The following is a 20,011-nucleotide window of genomic DNA, read 5'->3' on the forward strand; positions in this document are numbered from 1 at the left end:
ACTCAATCATGGTATCCTGATATTACATACGAACTGCATCATTGTAGTCACCATATCACAATATTTGTCTAGTTTACATATGGAAATGCTTGTATACTGAAAATGTTCATATATTACCTTTAATAGCATCTAATGTGAATCAGAAACTTTAAATATGATATGTCTAGGTAAAGGAGAAAAATATGAAATATGTCATTATCTCTTGTGGGATGGACAAGATTGTTTGTTTTATATAAAGAATCAGCATTTATATTAAATAATTAAAGAGTATTATGTAGCAGCCCTGATAATTTATGTGAATTGATTTATGTTTTGTGTGTATTAATTGCCTTTTCTACTTTTTTGTGTTTTTCAGAAGTGTATTAGATTTAATCCTGAAGCTTCTGTATGGGTAGCAAAACAGCGAATTCTTTGCACATTGAATCAAAGTTTGAAAGATGTTCTCAATTATGGCTTGTTTCAGCCTGCGAACAATGGGAGAGATGGGAAATTTTTGGATGAAGAAAGACTTCTTATGGAATACCCACAACCTGTAAACAAGGGTGTTCCAACCTTAGAGGTATTTTAATGAACAATCATTTATTTAAGGTTTGAGTACCAACAGTATGAAGGCTGTTGTTGATTTTAATTTATTAACTGCCCTTCACCCTAAGGTATTTGTATAATGTATATACAGAAGACTCACATCCTGGTACTCTGAAGCTGTTTTGAGTGGGGAGAGAGAGGATCTGAGAAAAGTTACAACTGAAATAATGGAATTAATATGATGGGCATTTACATAGGATCATGTCAAGGATGTCTCTTGCTCTTTGGTAATCCTTGACAAAGTGCTCTAAATTTTGCTTCCAGGACAACCACATTTCCCCATGCTGTTAGTGCCAGCATATACTGTGACCATTGACTCCTCCTGAGCCCTACCTAGCAGGCTATCTGTTCTAAACAATGTGCAACATCTTCAGGCAAAATCATTCAGTGTGCCTGCTTGTCACCAACCCAATTTATCGATGCCACTATGATTATATTATGGGACACGGGTGGCACTGTGGGTTAAACCACAGAGCCTAGGACTTGCTGATCAGAAGGTCGGTGGTTCGAATCCCTGCAATGGGGTGAGCTCCTGTTGTTCAGTCCCAGCTCCTGCCAACCTAGCAGTTTGAAAGCACAAAGTGCAAGTAGATAAATAGGTACTGCTCCGGTGGGAAAGTAAATGCTGTTTCCGTGTGCAGCTCTGGTTCGCCAGAAGCGGCTTAGTCATGCTGGTCACATGACCCGGAAGCTGTCTGCGGACAAATGGCGGCTCCCTCAGCCAATAAAGCGAGATGAGCGCTGCAACCCCAGAGTCGGTCACGACTGGACCTAATGGTCAGGGGTCCCTTTACCTTAATGATGATATTACACACTACAAGGAGCCTCCTGCTCCCCCAGAAAATTTCTCACTGTGAGAGGGTATCTGTTAGTCTCTCAAGGAGTAGGTCTCTTCTTCCTCAGAGTAACATTGCACTCCCTGAGACCCTGGGAGTGGGATGCTACTATTGCCTCCCTGAAGGCTTCATCCATCAACAACTCTGAACTTCTCCAGGTCAGCCAACTTGGCCAACAGAGGTGAACTAGTCCCCTGAGGTCCAAGAGCTCAGTGTCTAGCAGACGGGATATTTGTGCATTACTTTCTACTTGCATACCTGTCAATATTGAATAGAATTACTTTGGTGCATGGAATTTGTTAGGTCAAAAGGGGGGAAACACAGTCCATGCTGCCCTTCTCACACAGCTGTCAACTCCGTTTGTTACCTTATGTTTGCTTTGTCAGTGGGACCAAGATGCTTCATCACTTGGATCTCACTTACTTATAGAGCAGCTTCCCTACCAGGTTGCCCTAAATTTGTAGCTCTAGTTAGCTTTCCCCAGCAGAGGCTGCAGCCAGTTGTGGGTCAGGAGGGTCTCACTTGAAAAACACAAGCAAGAGTTACCTTTTGGTAGTGTTGCTTCTAGACACAACTGTCACAGAGTTAATGAGGAAGGAATGTCTGGACTAAGTCTTCTTTCCTAAGGGGGAAGAGATGGGAAGAAGAAAGAGAATGGGGCAGCAAGACTATTTTTAAAAGGAAACATTGGCAACACTAATGGTCATTTCTCTTCCTCCAGATTTGAAGTAAATGATTAAGGATGGCAATTTTGCTCATCAACATGTCTAACAATCTTCCTTTTCTTCATCATCTGTGCATAGTAGTTTTTGAATTTCATTTAGTAAACAGAAGTCTATTTTTGACTTTGGTTCCAATGTATAATTACACGTTTTGGGGAAATTGCAACATGTTGAGAGCATGAACAGCAACTGCTGTATAGTTTAAATGAAGAAATCTGGGGTGTGGGAAAGTGAGGTTATTTTTAAAAGAAGAATGGTACAAGAATATAGAACTCCACTGCTTTCAAATTTGAGATATAATTATGTGAGTTGACAGGCCACGCCTCAGGGGACTAGAGCAGGTTTATTCTAAAAAGCATTTCTTTTCTAATCCTTGAATACAAAATGACAATATCTTACAATTCCATCTTCTTATGAAGGAGTTAACTATATTCTCCTATGGACAGGAATTTCAGTTTATTCTGGGTGATCATAAACAATTTGTTTCTTACTGTTGGGCCAGAATGCAACCATCTATTTGCAGCAGCACCCATTTCTTTGTGTCTAGAGTATGGATCTCGTGGAATTCATTCATTGTGAATTATGATCCAGACCGAATTAGAGCATTATCTCCTGGACTAAAGTACAGATTTGAAGACTGTTATCCTTCAGATTTCACACTGAATCTTGCTATGTAGTTTTCAGTTAAAACACACATGCACCAAAGGGGGGGGGTGTCTATTTTAATGTATGTTTTAGGAGAAAATACGTTAGGAATTTGAATCTTGTGAGAAAAGTTAAAATATGTATTTAGATGCACATTTTGTGCTGAACCATTTTTTAAAAGCACATATTAATGCAGAAATGGGACAGAACAAATAATGAATGAAAGCACACAAAAGTGATACAGACCTGAAACAGACTTATTTGCTTATCCCTGATCTAAAGTGATAACACAGGTGAGTTGAGAAAAAAAGGAACAACAGGGAAAGAAACTGAACCCATCTGATCCCAATTTTTGCTGTGCTATTGCTGTGCTGTCCTAAATTTCTGCTTACGGAATATACTCAAACTTTGAAGCTTCATAGTGTTCTTTATGCATAAGAATTCCTCATGAAAAGTGCCATAGCGTATGAAAGCCTAAACATATACTTTTAAAGAAACTCAATAAAATACCGTATTTTTCTGTGTATAAGACGCCCCATGTATAAGATGACCCCTATTTTTTGAACCCAGAATTAAGAAATAAACAATTGCAACATTCTGTGTATAAGACGACCCCCAATTTTAAACTTTAAAATTTTGGGGGGGAAATATAGTCTTTTACATGGAAAAATACAGTATATAGGGCGCAATCAACTATAGTTGGGCATTTTAAAGGCCTGCTGTTTTTAATGGATGCACATGCACCCATGATATTTGACATTTATAAGTTCAGTTCATGATAAGATGTGGTTTGGCGTGATTAATAAATGGACAAATAATGCTTTGTAATCAGCCAGCAAAACAGAATAGGAAACCATGGTTGAAGTAAGTTTCCAAACTATGGTTTGTGTAGACTATGGCTTGTGATATCTGAAGTATTTCTACAGACAGATGCACATAGAGAAAGAAACTGGAAAAAAATGAAAGCTGACAAGCAGTTCTAAACCATGGTTAATTTGTAAGTACGGAAATATGATTTTGTGTGCTGTCTAAATTAACTCATAAGCATTCTGTTGGTTGTCCCAGTATCTTGAATGTTATGGAAACTGACCCTTCAAAGCATGTTAACATTTACCTGATTGCTTTTTAAAATGATAGTCACCATCTTTTTCTAGAATATTTCTAAAATGAAAAGTAACATTCAAATAATGTTGCCATTGCAGTTTCGGTATAAGAAAAGGGTGTACAGACAATTTAATCTTGATGAAAAGCAGCTAGCCAAGCTCCACACAAAGGTATGTCTAAGTGAAGAACCTCTAATGTGGTAAGAATAAAGACTAGCAGAAAATGTCGTTTGAGGTGTATTTTATCGACTTTTGTTAAAATCCCCTGATAATAGGAACAAGCTAAGGAAATTACAATGCAGATAGCAACCAGGCTGTTAATAAGATCTGATACTGTGCACATTTTTTTCATTTATTTAGTTGATCTGGTGAAACATTAAGAGGCTAATATCATTAATATATTGAAGGATTGTTGAAGGCTATGATAGAGCATTAACATCAGGCCCATGCAGGTGGGTGAGAGGCAGCCAGGTACACTTGGCCTGTGCCCTGGAGGGCTAGGCCAGCCCAGGGGCCATGCCAGGAACCTGCTGGACTTACACTGTCAGGCCTCAGACAAGCTCTGCATGGGCCTCATTAACACTATTGCCCTGGGTAAGCATTATTTTAAGCCTGCAGTGCACTTGCCACCATTTACTAATATGTGTGCGCACAAAGATGTATAAATGAAATAGATTCCTATGCATAGCTGTTTAACGCATATCATCCTCGGCTCCTTTTGTAGGAAGAGTGAGATATAAAATCTAAAAAATAGTAAAATAATAAACCAAAAGTAAATGGGCAGTAAGGTGTGTTTCATATGCATACTTTTATTAATGTTTACACATGATTTTGGATACACACTAGATGACGATTGTTGCTTATAACTAAACTGTATATTTTACAGTAGTAAAACATTTCACATAATGCTATCTTTCAGGCTAATTTTCGAAAATGTATGGACCACGTTCACCACCTGTCTGTTGAAAAACTAACAAAGATGCTGGACCGGGGACTTGATCCTAACTATCATGACTTGGAAAGTGGAGGTATGAAGTAAATAATTCTCACGTTTTAGCAGAAAATACACACATCTTTAGTAAATTGCAAAGAAGAAATGTCTAGTGTATATGAAGTGAGTTGAATTTATATTCTTTATATGACTTAAGAGGAGTTGCATAATTATTTATTTCTTTTCATTCTTTCTCACTTTAGAAACCCCACTGACTTTGGCAGCTCAGCTTAGCAATACTGTTGAAGTTATCAAAGCCCTGAAAAATGGAGGCGCTCATTTAGATTTCAGAGCTAAAGATGGCATGACAGCACTACACAAAGCAGCCAGAGCCAAGAACCAACTTACCCTGAAGGTAATTCATATGTTATGTCCATTATGCATTGTTTTATATAGAAGAGTGTACGAAGGAAAATGCTTGAGTTAATTATCAGCATCCTTAATGGATCTTTTAATCTGCATTCACTCAAAGGTTTCTTTTGTTGGCTTCGGACCTCCAAGATTAGCTTTCAACAAAGAATTCATTTTGGTGGAACTAAAAAGGGTGGTGAAACTTTACCTTGTTGCCTGATAGGTAATACCTGTTTGTGCAAAATGGGAATAGAGCTACAGCCATTTATCTGACTTTGGAAGAGAATATCCATTTCAGCGGGTTACTATCTTTTGTAGTGTTTGCCCTTTAAACTTAATGTGCATGGATTTCTTAATTTGTTGGGGTTTCGGCCATGTTGTTCAAACAGCGGAACAGAAGAATAAGCATCTGTATTTTGAAATTTCCTGATGAGGGACCTACTAGGTCAGAAAGGTGCTAGGTTTTATCCATTTTTGGATATTAACTTATTTAATACTTTGTTTCATTTAACAACATTTTGCAATAATCAACAAAACTCTAATCCCAAAGTCAATACATTAAATATAGATTGACATAAGAGCAACATTTCTTCTAGAAAAATTCAAAACCTACTTGAATGTGCTGTTGGAAGTAACAATTTTGTTGACAATACTGTTTCTATGGTCACCTGCCATTCTTGGTCACATACAGTATATGATGTTATGTTTTGCCGTTATCACAAAATCCAAAATTTCATTAAAGCTTTGCAAGAAATTCAGTGTTGCACTAAAGCAAACATTCTGTCAGCACAAGCATGTCTGCTTGGCTGACCGCCCGACCTTCCCTCTCCTCTCCTGCATGATGTTCGGGGCTTTTTTTTGAACAGTATATGTATGGTGTGTACATAGCCTTATACAGAAATAAGAACCATAGTATCTGCAGATCATCTTTGTTTAGTTATTAGTCTAATTCTTCAAAACCTATCATTACCTACAGACCCTCTTAGAACTTGGAGCATCTCCCAATTATAAAGACAGCTGTGGACTGACACCGTTGTATCACACTGCCGTAGTTGGAGGAGATCCATATTGTTGCGAGCTCTTGCTTCATGAACATGCTACTGTAGGGTGCAAAGATGAAAATGGATGGCAAGAGATTCACCAGGTAGGAAAAATTAACTTTGGTGCATTAAGATAAGTCCAGGTGCACAGTGCAGCGGTGGAGCAAGCCGATTGGGCGCCTGGGGCGACGCACGTGCCCTGCCCCAGAGGTGGGGCCAGCCACCCCCAGGGCAGGGTAAGCTGGGGCAGGACGCTCCGTGGGGCCTCCAAGGAGTCTGCCTGCCTCCTCCCACTCAGTTGCCCTACAGCTGAGGAGTAGGCAGCGGGCGGACTGTTTGGGGCAGTGAGGAGCCTGCGGGTGCCCAAGCCACCACGTCACTCCCAGGAGAGACGTGTGGCTCTGGCGTGCTGCAGGCCCGGTATTTTGTTACTGCCTTCAGGGGTGACACCCGGGATAGCCTGCCTCCACACTCCCCTTCCTCCGCCCCTGGCAGAGTGAGATTTATTTTTCTGTAATCTTAAAATATATTAGAAGCATCTCCAACAATCTACACCTAGCACATGGTCGCTCCTTTAGCTTTGTACAGACATTACTCTATTTTGGTAAGCCATTTCAATTAGGGTAGACCTGAGCCTACTTACATCATTTGTAGTAATTTCTGTGGCTGTTGAAAAAAGGTTGCCAGTTTTGGGTGATTTTTGGCACTCAATGTGAATACATTTATGTTCTTTCAGTGCTGCCCTTTTGTGTGATATTTCCCTTTCTTTTTCTCTTGATGTCTTCATCCCCATTTCCCCGACTGTCATTTAATCTTCTTGGCTGTGATAAGCCATGTGATTTTGTTCAGGTAATGATATAATGGATGCTCAAAAATTGGGACACTTACAGTAAAGAAGAAGAAGGGAGATTGTGCCAATAAGAAATAACAGTAGCTAAGAGTACAAAAGAATTCACTTTGGTGAAGTGAAGTTTGTTTGGCTTCATCAAATGTGATCCTTTCAAATCAAATATTGAAATGAATAAAATACATGGTACAACTCTTGTTTGTTTGTTTGTTTTCTATACTGCCCTATACCTGAAGGTCTCAGGTATAAAATAATTTAAAATGTTCACATAAAATAAAATAGTTTAAAATGCTTTTCCTTCTTTCAGATTTTTGGTCTACTTTTCTTGATAATTAATTCTGCCACTAGAATGCAAAAAGTTGTCTGAACCTTATCTATGTGGGCAAAATGATGTAGATTATTGATAAGGAATGACATGAGAAAAAACACATTTCTTGACATGCCAGGTGCTGTGATCATTGTATGTGTTGCAGTGGAAATTTGACCCTTTGGATCCTTTGTTTTTAAACCAGTCTCTAAATTTACACTTTATGAGCAGCCAGATAGTACATAAAGCTGTAAGAATCATGGTCTCCCTCACTTTGTAAATGAAGCTCTGAAACAATTGCAATAGAACACGGTTAAATACAGTATTTAGCAGGCTGAACCATCTGCTCTATCATTAGAATGGTGAAGCTTTCTGGATCTTACTTCATAGCAGTGCTTCTGGTGCCCTCTTGAGCTACTCAGTGGAATGAATAATTCAATATTAATTAGGCAATGCTAAAATTTGTTCATCTCCATAGCATCCATAACTGTGTGTCTTCACTGCTTTCAGTGCTAGAAATGCTAGTAGTCTGGGAGAGTCATAAGTCTAAATGAGTGCCAAACATATAGTAATTAGTGTTACCAAACTCCAGAGAAGGGTTTCATAACAGTTTCACATTCCCATTTCCCCGTTCAAGCTATGCAAAGTAAATGGAAGATGGTTCTGCAGTAGGTGCCAACTAGTATAATCAGCCAGAGCAGCAGATTTACATAATTTTACAACGCTGTTGGGTGGAATGGGGAAATGTGGGTCACTTTGTTGGACTCAAAATGTATTCGCCATCTTCGAACCATATTGTTTATTTGTTTGAATAATCTGCTAGCCACTCTTTAGAAATCCTAGCCGGCAATTAAAAATAAAACCACCATAAAAGCAACAGTTCACCTTCTCCAGCTAAAAGAACTCAACAACAGAAAAGTTTTCATCTAAAACATAACTGCTGTGGATAACAACAGCAGTAGGTGAACTTCTATGAAGGGAGCTCCTGAGGTGAGGTGCCAAAACATAAAGAGTCCTATCTCCAAGCCCCACTCCATATTTTACTCCAGGTGGCCTTTGAGGCCAGTTTTAATAGTTGATCAAGTTGGGGTTGGGGAAACGGGACCATATAGTCCCTTTTTTAAATTATGTATTGGACATGGAGGTTGTGTGCTTAAGATAACATGCAATTTGGCCCTTTGGCTTTATGTGGAAGGAGTGTGGCATACTAGTGCATAAACAGCTTTTATGCCTCACTCATCTCTCTTCTGTGGCTTTGCGAAGGTGTGCATGGTTTTTTCTTTGGTAAGAAGTGGAAAAATTGATGGAGGGGTATTACCTCTGGTGGGAGACATGTTGTGTTTCTTTGAGGGTAGTTTGTCTGCTGATGGGTCTGAAACCCTTGGTGAGTTAGGAACTTCCCCTGCAGGTGAAGAAAGGCTCTGGCAGATTGAGCAGACGAGACCAAGACTGGGCCCAACAGTCAAGAAGGAGGTTTCTGCACAAGCTGTAGAGGGAAGTGAGGGGCAGATGGGGCTAGTTAACTGGGGAAGGTAGCCCATCTAGGAGAAGGAAAACTCTGATCCTAAACCTGCTATATGGGATATCTTCAGGAGAAGAAAAGGCTAAGGAGTAAACCCTACAGAAATCCAGAGTGGAGTCCCTAAGACAGGTGGGGAAACTCCCCTATGTTGAAGGGTCGCAGTCTGTGAAGCTGTGCAGGTCACTGCTGTTCTGGCTTCCAAACGCAGCCCATCACTGGCACTTACAGTAGCGGCAAGCCTTGAGTTAGTTTTCTATGTCTTTCTATCTGCACATAGCTTCATTGTGAATTCTTACACTTGCTGAACCTGATATATTAATTCATAATTTCCTTTTCAAAAGGCCCTGTGTGCACCTCAGGGCCTTTGTTTGCACCGGGAACTATCATAAGAAATCAAAAGCGGTCTTTTGTAGTTGTAATCGGAGACAAATCAGGTTGGTTTACATCAAGAATGTGGGCTAATTGAAGAGTACATGCTTAATGGGGGGGGGGGGAGTCATCATTCAGAAGACTGTAATGCAATTCCATTTGGTCTTATCTGTCGTGGTAGGTGTGAAATATCTTGGCACAGTGAAGGAGCCTTTAGTCACCACTTGCCTTCTAGAAATTTTTCTAAAAGCACTGTTTATTCTTACCTGTACCTGCAGTTCTACATAGAGACAGGAAGCTTTCCTGTCTCATTTTATATAAAGATGATATAACACAATCGGTCCCACTAGAGGTGTCTGTAGACAATTTTAATTCATGCTACAGTAGTTTAATTTGGAGTAGTATTTTAACCTAAGGATTGAGGGTATCATAGGAGAAATTTAGGATAGGCTTTTCTTTGTTTTAAGTGATGGCTTTTTAAAAATTGTGTTTCATCCTTAAAAAAACAACAACAAAAATGCAGGTAATACTTTCCAGAAATGCAAATTTTAGGTAGATGGCATTGCATCTTCAGCAGACCTCCAGCAAATCAGTTTTTAACAGGCTGGAAAATTCTAGCTATAGTTACATCCACACCATACATTTAACACACATTTAAAGTACATAGCTTCCCAGAAAGAATCATGGGAACTGCAGTTTCCCTTCACAATACCTAGCACCTTAAACTGCAGTTTCCAGAGTTCTCAGGGGGAAGTCATGTACCTTACATTTGAATTAAATGGATGCTCTGGATATGACCTAGAACATGCAGCATCCTAAAAATGCTATTAAACTTTCCAGAACAGGGGTGGGAAACTGGATCTGAAAGGCAGATAAGATATTTCATCTCCCTGAAGTCAGGTGATTCCCCCCCCCCCATGGTTTGAAATCAAACTCTGCAGGCAAATGCTCAGCCTTCGAAATGGCCATTCAGAGTCTTCCTCAAGACCAAATCATCAGCTGACCATCTTGTGGCCTGTTTTCTAATTTTTTGCATAATTTCTCCACAGAATCAGTCACTTATATAGCATACATATGCAGTATATGAAAATATGTTTTACTTGCAATAATTTATAACACGCGCAACTCTTGTACATATTAGTAAAATTTGTTGTCAATGCACGTTTTTGTAGTTTGTATTTGGTTTGTGGTATTTGTAAGGCAAGCCATTTATAATAATTTTTATAATAATTTTAGCTATTTCTCAACATCCCTTAAAAACCGGATTTGTAGTATGATCATTAGTGCCATCTAGTGGCCTTGGCATTTTATTTGGCATGCCCAGGAGTTTTCAGCTTCAGTTTACAATAATACTAACTTTAATAATAATTTTGTAGGTATATACAGTGCTTTTCTTCTGGGGGGACGCAGGGGTATGCATAACCCTAAACATTTTGTGAATCTAAGTTTGGCCACATTGAGGGACAGTATTTCAATATGAGTAGAAAAATGAGAGAACCCCTAAACATTTAATTTTTTTAGAAAAAAGCACTGGGTATATAGTTACTCTTTCTGTATTAAGAGCTCAAATATATAAAATATTATTAAACTGGTAGGAATAACAGTGGGAACACCACCTTTGATTATTAATTTATAACATTCTGCAAATTGTATACTTGGTTTGGGGGAAAGGTAAAATCTTTTGGCTTCTTTGGCTATGCAGAAAACTTGGAAAAAAGGCTACTGTATGCTAAAAGTCACAGAGGCAAAAAGGCACAAAGATGTCAGATTGTTGTTGTTACAGTTTAGAGTGAGTGATACAGCCTTTTCAGGGCAGCAATTGTAATAACAAACTCTCACTCACCTCGGAAAACCCCTTATACCTCCCTTTGGAGGAAAAGAAGATCCAGTCAGAAGGCAAGCAACAATAAAAAATATTATCATCTAGAGAAATTCTAAGGGTGTTCCCAGTGGCCTTTCTAACCTCTAAAGAGCTTCGGAACAGTCCTGTAGCAAGGCAAGTAAAAAGCCTGTTGAGAAAGATAGTCCCAGTAAAAACTGATTTTGAGAAAGGGGGGGGGGGACGTTCTTCATTATCTCTTGAAAAACAAATAAAGCCCAGTATGTTTAGATCCCCAAACTTGCCAAATAACTTACAAGTAGTTGGTAGAAAATAGAACCCACCTTAAAAATTATTATATAGGAAGGAGTCCCCCAAAGGGCAATAGGCGCAAAACAAATTCAGGACTGGGACGTTTTAGCTGAAGAGGGAAATCCCTGTTTCCAGATCATTTCTTAGTGAGGACGAGAACAGCAAAAGTTTCAGGAATAGCTCAGAACCTTTGGATAGTGAGACATTTGAGGAGACACTATCACACAGATCTTTATTTTCTCTTTCTCAAGTTCTTCTGGATGCTTTATTGCTAAGCAGGTTCTCATTAATTGCTCAGTTCACGGGTCACATTAAATCATAGTTTGAAACAAACAATGGTTAAATGTAAACAAGCTCTGCTCCTTTCCTGCTTCTGCTAGTGTCTTGCCACCAGGAAACAAGGCACTTCCCAATCCTTCCAGTTGACCAGGAGGGTCTGATGGAGCCTGCTAAGCATGTTAGGCTACATTATCAGGGTTCCTGATTGTGGGGAAGGTTCCAGGTTCAGCCTCTTTTAGAGCTTCTCACTCAGTGTTGGTGTGGAAAGTGCAGGGACAGAGGCATTGGGGTGGGTGTGTGGAGATAGTGCATGTTCTCCCTATAAACTTTATGCCGTTCCCTATTCTTTCAATGACTAGACAGATCTAGAGCCTTTTATATTTTTATACTATTTTAAAGTGCTATACTTAGGATCAAGCTAACATTTTATTTCAGTGTAACCTAGTCATGTTGTAGGATATTAACGTACATTCCCCCCCACCCACGTATTCTGGCTTGACAATTTTTGGAAAATGAGAGTAAAACTGCTTTATTACAATCTGCTACTTGAAAAGGATCGTGCTATCACAAGCTTCCCTGGTTAGGATCATTATTCCAGATTTTTTTTAAAGCAATTCTATGTTAAAACTGTGTATGGTATTGCTGTTGAAACTCTACTGAAGTAGATACTTCACCACCAAGCCGTACACAACTTCTAAAAATGTGGACTTGTTGGAATGGCAGCGGATGACCACTGCATTTTGGAGTCTCAGCTTACAACACACTTGGTAATACTATACACCTCACTGTATATAGTAATATGTTCTCAAAACTTCAGAATACCTTTCTAAGAAGTGTATAAGTGAAATGAATTATGTTAAAAATGTAGATCTCATAATTAAAATCTGAACCTTTTACGTTCATAGGCTTGTCGATATGGGCACGTCCAGCATTTAGAACATTTTCTGTTTTATGGAGCTGATATGGGAGCACAAAATGCCTCTGGAAACACAGCGTTACATATCTGTGCACTTTACAACCAGGTTAGTTGTTATAGTTTCGTTCTTCTTCTTCTATAACTTACTGAAATGAAGCAGGTAACAGAAATCATTCCTAGATATATTTTTTAAAAAGCCTTGCAAGGATCAAAATTCAGTCATTTCCATTCCCTGGTATTAATTATAAATTACATTTTTAATATTCCACTTTTCTTTCAGAAAAGCTCAAGGCAGTTCTCTCTTTCCCTTTCATCCTCACACTAACCCTGCGAGGTAGGCTAGGCTGAGAGAGCATGACTTGCCCTAGATTATCTAGTTAGCTTTATGGCTGAGTGAGGATTTGCACCTGGGTTCCCCTGGTTTAATCCAACACTCCAACCATTACAGCAAGCTGGTATGGAACAGTATGTATGCCCTTTCTGATACTTTGGCTTTAATTCTTTAAAAATTGTAAACTTTTAAGGGCACTGCAGCTGTGACTAAACTGGCCTTAACTTGGCCACCCTGGCTTTGCTCCCTGATGCAGCTCACACAACTCTGTAGGCAATTATATAGAACTTCCCCAAAACAAAATGTAAAAACAAGACATTTATATTCCACCAAATGTCCGTTTCTTTAAATAATGTCTGCAATACCAAAATCATGTTCAAGTGCAATATGGATTGTCACGGGGGGGGGGGGGAATTTGAGAATGAGTTGCACCAAATTAATGGCCTTTTAGGCTTCCTCCATGTAAATAGGAGTTCACTTTTTGAATAATAAGAATTATATGTCATGAGGGGGGGGGGCATCAGGATTTTAGAGATGCTTAGGTGGGGCATGGCCAAAAACACTCCCCAGGTGGGTTGTGGCACTTCTCTCAATCACTCAGCAACCTGGAAGCTACACTGCTGGGATGTTTAGAAGTATCCAGCAAAGTACTTTGGTTAGCATAAGTAATTTTCACTGTGAAATGGAACACCCCATCCTTCAGTTCTGCCCACATACCCCCTAAATTTGTTCTGGGTTTCCCCCCAACCATCTGGAGCAGATTTGGGGAGGAGACGTAGGGAGAGGAGAGGAAGGGGAAGTTCCATTGCGCAAGTGGAAATTATTTTGCTAGCAGACATACTTCATTGGACACCAGCCATAACATCATTATATTATACATATAATTAACAATGATACAGTATATAATTATATACTGTATACATTATATACATATACATATTATGCTGGCTAACTCACATGGCTCCTGCAATAATATTTCATATATTTTGAAAAGGGAGGTGAATGTCAGTTATAACTATGCTTATATTTTCCAAACCATTAACTAACAAACTCTTAGGTGGTCAGTGGTGTGTTTAATTCTATTAAGTTATTTGGTTTGAGTGGCGTCTTATCTGACTTACATAGTTAGAAAATCTTACAATTCCACCTGTGTAGGATATATTTTAAAACTCTTAATATTTGGAAGTGAGTTTTAACGTGCTGTATTATTCTATGACATCTAAACACAAATATGTACTTTATTTGACACCAGAAAGCATATGTTTGAAGATAACATTTCAGAAGTTCTGGCAGGCTTGTTGCTAGCACCCCTAGGAAGCAACTCTTTCATGCTGCTCTGTGAATGGCATCCTTGAGTAATGCATCAGAAATGTAGCTGTTTTTGCCTGTCAGTTGTTGGAAGATAAATGGGGGCAGTTGAAAACACAGCCTGGCCAATTCTTCCACTTCTAATTAATATACAGATGCCAAGCACTGTTTTATGTAGGATGAACAAGAGGCTTAAATAGATAACAGAAATGGAATACAATTAACGAATTTCACAAATTAAAAGAAGCAGTTTTATACCACTAGTTTTTGCTCTACTCCTCTGGTGCCAGTAGCAGCTTCTGTCCGGGGCTTTGAGGTAGGGTGTGGGGTTTTTTGTTGGTTCTGTGGCACAAGGAAAGGGTTACGTAAACTCCCCCCCCCCCCAATCCACTACCTACACTGCATTTTTTATTACACCACACAGATGTGAATACATGTCTAACAAAATGTGCATTTGGGCCCTTAATGTTGTATATTAACGTTCGCTGAAGTTTAGGTGCTTTTTTTTCTCTAAGCTGGGATGCACAGTCCTTTGTTTTCAACTATTGAGTGCAATAGTTATCTGAAAAACCTGAACTCTTATTAATATGAATATGTACCTTTATCAAGAAACTCCCTTCCCTGGCAGAGGAGGCACACGAAGAAGGGCCTCAGATGATGATCACATGGTGGACATAGCTGGGCGAGACCAACTCTACCCTGCTCAGCCACCCAGGTCTCAGTGATGCAGACCAGATGGGCTTCCTCATCCATAATCAGATCATGGATGAGGGAGGTCTTATTCAGAGCTGACCTGGCATTCAGCAACAGCTGCTGCAGACCCAGTGGCTGGCTGATAGGACAACTGCAATTCCCCAGGTTGGAGGAGGGGCTGGCACATGGAACAGTCATCAGCTGTCTGTATCGTGTGCCCCTTACTGCCCCACCCTACCTCCCCTTATTTTGAACCACTGTGATTGCCCCTCTGCTCTCCTCAGCATCTCTCCTCCCGGACACATCTCCTTTCCCTCACTAAGAACAACGACAACAACAAAACTGCTGGTTTACGCACTAGTTTTGCTATCTTAGCATCTCTAAACATAAAACTCTGCAAGTAAGAGGGACTTGCAACAGAACTCTAACTGCAGTCCAGAAAGTGGGTCAGTGATCTGTTGCTGCCGATTTTTCTTTGTCTGTGAGAGCAAAGGGATGTACTTTTGTTTTGATGAACCTTTTAAAGTTTTAATGTTACATTTCGTGTTTGCTTTTAGGGCCACATTAGGCATGACACAGGAAAATATGTGATTGGACATTCTGCTGTTTTTATGAAGCTGAATAGTGGCAGCAGTGGGAGTCGATGTGGTTTAATCTGATTGGGACTGTGTCTCTGGGGGAAGGGGATTTAAGTCTCCCCCCATATTGTTATCCTAATGAAAATTCCCCCTTCCTCAATCTGGAGTGGAAACATAAAGCTGCCATTTTTAATTTGGTGCCCTTTACAAATGTCAATAATGCATTTTATAGTAATTAGTGGGAGACAGGTTTTATGGCAGCAGCTGTGCATGCTGACTTAGCAGTGAGTGCTGCACATACTCACTTTATTTTCTTACATCTCTATCCCACATTTCTCCTGTCACAAAATCCAAGGCAATGTACATGTGATTCCTAGACTTTGTAACTTCAGCAAGGTGACTGTATGATCATACCTGTGCCATCAGACCATGCCCATGGACCATACACAGACCACGAAGTTTTGTTCAGATTAGTAGCATTCATACAGCTCTGCATGTATTGAGTTTTGGCAGATCTCCAAATGGGCTTTAAAAAAAAAATGCTTTTCAGCAGTGTGCAGGTGCATTGCAGTGGATCATTTCCACCTTTGCCTTCCATAGGAAGATATAGACTGTAAGGACCACCTTTCACCATCTCTGAAACGTAGGCTCTCAGTATATCTGTTTGAATGGGAGAACTCTTGGTTTCATGAAGAATATTTTCATGTAGTGTGGAGTCCTTAAAGCAGGCACCCCCAACCTTCGGCCCTCCAGATGTTTTGGACTACAATTCCCATCATCCCTGACCACTGGTTTTGTTTGCTAGGGATCATGGGAGTTGTAGGCCAAAACATCTGGAGGGCCACAGGTTGGGGATGCCTGGCTTAAAGCATCTCTGAGCCATAACAAGGCTAAGCTACAATAGCAATGACTGATTTTTTATTTATTATTTCATAAAATTTATGCACCGCTTGATTGTAAAAAGTCTCAAAGCAGTTTACAAAAGATAAAACAACAGTAACACCAAGAAAAAAAATTATAACCCTACTTTAAAATAAATAAAATAAAAATAAAAACAGATTAAGATTACCTCAGTTTTCTAATCATCTGGGTAGACTTGTCTAAACAGGAATGTTTTTAGCAGGTGCCAAAAAGAGTACAGTGAAGGTGCCTGCTTGATCTCAATAGGCAGGGAGTTCCAAAGTGTTTGGTCGGCTTGGTGAGACTTGTGTCACCTGCACTCTAGTCTTCATCTGGCCTGTTTCATAGTCCAGAGCTCCTCAGATGCTCTGAAATGTTGGAGAGACTGCTCAGGAGCAATTGTGTCAACCACCTGTTTAATCTTGCCATTCCATAGCGAGATGAGGGCTTCAGCAGGATTGCCAGCTTTCTCTACTGCAATTGTCTGTCCAGACTTAACCAGATAATGGTCCGACTGTGACATGGGAATGGATTGCACTCCCCCTATCTTTGGTCCATCCCTCATATCACTACATCAAGATGACCATCTGAGAGAGAACCATGGTTGTCATGGAGGCCATGAAGTCTCCAGTTAGCCCGACAGCAGCCTCCGCATGGATATTGAAGTCACCCAGGATTATCATGTTAGGGTCCTCCAACAATATATCAGAGACTATCTTGGCCAGCCTGACCAGGGATGCTGCCAGGCAACAGAGTGATCAATAGACCAACAGCATTCCTGATCTGTGTCTCTGGCTGCAGACCCTCTAAGCCCATTCAAAGGTCAAGAGGCTTCCTGGTTAAGGGGAGGTGTACCTATAGACAGTAGTAATAGCCTCAACCCCTAGTCCAGCCTGGTGTGGTACTTATGGATGTGGCAAACAGTTGGTGATTCTAGGATTGGGTGAAACACCAAAAGCATAGTGGTGGTCTGTGGGCAGAGCACTGATGGCAAGACAGAGAGAAGCAGGACAAGGTGGAGAACCAGTAAACACACAAGACAAGCAGACAAGGTAGAGGTGAGCAGGGTGAAAGGAGGAGGGAGTCAAATGACTTCACTTGACTATAGCTTGTTCAGACTGAAGGGCAGCTATAGGGCCTGAATATAAGGTCTATGAAGCTGTTGGTTTGTTCTCCCTGGTCACCTGGCCTATAGGCTTGGCAGGAAACCAGTTTGGTAATTTGTTTTGTATAATTAGAGTGGACAGTGTAAATTAATGAATGAAATGGCTGCCTTTTTATAGCCATAAATCTGTGGTAGTTTGATGTGGTATCTAAACAACAAATACTTGTGTCACATTAGACTCTCTTTATTGGATTTGTTAATACCAAAGGTTTGATACTCAAAAACTTACAACAAACAAAGCTTTAGGTTATTTTTAATAAAACTTCAACATTATAGGCATAGTGATTCTAATGCTGCACTGCCTTAGAAATACACAAGTAATGAGGCCTGTTATAACTCATATAACATCTGTTAGAGCATCTGCTTCTTCATTAATTATTGCTTCAATTCTTTAAAAAAACCCATCTAAGCAGATAACTTTCTTTTCTTTGGTATATCTCTTAATTTTGGAAATGATTGTATTTGGAGTACACTCTTCCAGTATGCTAGCAGGACCAGTGGTCAGGGATGCTGGGAATTGTAGTCTCAAAACATCTGGAGGGCTGAGGTTGAGGAAGCCTGGTCTGAACCAAGGCATAGGTGGAAAGGTTTAAACCATCTCTCACCTTGTGCCATACTCTTGATGAAAATTGCCTCCCACTGGTAGCTGTTAAGCTCTTAAAAGAATTGTGCACATTTAGTATCATGACTAGTTTGGCTCTATTTGTGTATTGAATAACAGCAGTGCAACTTGATTACAAGGTTGTAACAAATTATGTGCTTTATTTACAGGACAGCTGTGCAAGAGTTTTGTTGTTACGGGGAGCTAACAAGGAGTTGAAGAACTATAATAGCCAATCTCCATTTCAGGTAAAAAAAAGGGGGGATGCAGGGCAACTTGCATATTGGTACCAATGAGAGTTGTTGACGCATTTTCTACCTGGGAGAAGAAAAATATGAATGCACCAACCAAGTTACTGCACATACTTGTTTGTCATATTTGTATCTCGTTCATCTTCAGGTAATTTATGATGGTTTATGTTGGTTATTCAACTATGTACTCATTGAATTCTGTACTCATGTAGATTAGGCTCAGGAGACTGAAGTGGCGGAACTGTGGACTGTATGACTTCACACTGCAGGTTGGAGGTTATGGGGTGTGTTCAACTAAATGGTTGTGCTAGCAGGATTGGGGAACCCTTTTGGCTCCATGGGCCAGATGCTTATCAGGCTAAATTTGTTAAGTAGGCAAGTCTGTCCAGCTGTCAGAATCCATTTATCAAATGGTACTTTGCTCCACTTCTCATATAAGTGGGTGCATGGCAGTGGGCTGTGGAGGGGGGGCTTTCCACCCCCCCTACACTTAAAGGAGAAGGCCAAGGGCTTTAATCTCAAATTAACATATGATGAACCAAGATTAAATCTGGCAATTTAGGCTGCACTGCACTCTCCTATTCGCTTGGAACAGGGTGGTGCAGGCAATGTAGAATTAAGCCCTGTCCTCCTGCCCAGTGATGCCAGCTGATGAGTGGGCATGGTTTGGGGAAGAAGGCCTGATGGACCAACTTGGCATCCTTAATGGGCCAATATTGGCCCATGAACTGGATGGTTCCCCACCCTTGCACTAGGAGAAACCAGCACAAGGATCTCTGCTAGTGCAACAGGTATTTTCCCTCTTCCTTCACAATGCACCCTACGCCATCCCCCAATCTATTCTGAAGTTTTGAGGAAACCCCCAAAACAGATTTTGGGAGGTGGGTGATGGGGGGAGAAGGTTCTGTCTCTCATGGAAAGTCCCTGCACTGAAGGAACCTTAGCCTTAGTGCTATGTGGAATACAACCCAATATTTTTAATGCTCACCTACATAACACATTTTCCTAGGCTGCAATCTCTTACCCGCTTAACTTGGAGTACAGTGGTGCCCCGCAAGACGAATGCCTCGCAAGACGGAAAACTCGCTAGACGAAAGAGTTTTCCGTTTTGGAGGTGCTTCGCAAAACGAATCTCCTATGGGCTTGCTTCGCAAGACGACAATGTCTTGCGAGTTCCTGCTGGTTCCCCCCCTTTTTCTAAGCCGCTAAGCTGCTTATCAGCTGATCCGATCAGCAGATAAGCCGCTAAAAGCCACTAAAAGCCACTAAAAGCCGCTAATAGCTCTAATCCGTCAATGGGCTTGCTTCGCAAGACGAAAAAACCGCTAGACGAAGAGAATCACAGAACGGATTCTTTTCGTCTTGCGAGGTACCACTGTATGTACCATTGAAATCAATGTAGTCAGCTAGGGTTGAATTTTATCTGTTCCCTAGATGCTCTATCTTACTATATTGAATGAGTTTTATTAAGTTTTCATAACAACAGTAAACAGAAAACAATAAGCAGAACCACCATCCTCTTCCACATAGACAACAAAAA

General features: G+C 40.3%; 1 protein-coding gene across 7 annotated transcripts in view; it reads left to right on the forward strand.

Annotated features, from left to right (window-relative positions):
• The window catches only part of SHANK2 (SH3 and multiple ankyrin repeat domains 2), a 330,576-nt gene that overhangs the window by 48,323 nt on the left and 262,242 nt on the right, over nucleotides 1–20,011 (forward strand). For all 7 annotated transcript variants that reach the window (XM_083462298.1, XM_083462291.1, XM_083462296.1 and 4 more), the window contains exons 3-9: nucleotides 356–559; nucleotides 3,991–4,062; nucleotides 4,811–4,919; nucleotides 5,086–5,237; nucleotides 6,210–6,377; nucleotides 12,634–12,750; nucleotides 18,391–18,468. In XM_083462298.1, the coding sequence (XP_083318424.1) occupies nucleotides 356–559; nucleotides 3,991–4,062; nucleotides 4,811–4,919; nucleotides 5,086–5,237; nucleotides 6,210–6,377; nucleotides 12,634–12,750; nucleotides 18,391–18,468 (900 nt within the window). The remainder of the gene's footprint in view (nucleotides 1–355; nucleotides 560–3,990; nucleotides 4,063–4,810; nucleotides 4,920–5,085; nucleotides 5,238–6,209; nucleotides 6,378–12,633; nucleotides 12,751–18,390; nucleotides 18,469–20,011) is intronic.

The sequence above is a fragment of the Podarcis liolepis genome (genome assembly GCF_965112155.1).
Source record: "Podarcis liolepis genome assembly, chromosome: 1".
NCBI lineage: Eukaryota > Metazoa > Chordata > Lepidosauria > Squamata > Lacertidae > Podarcis > Podarcis liolepis.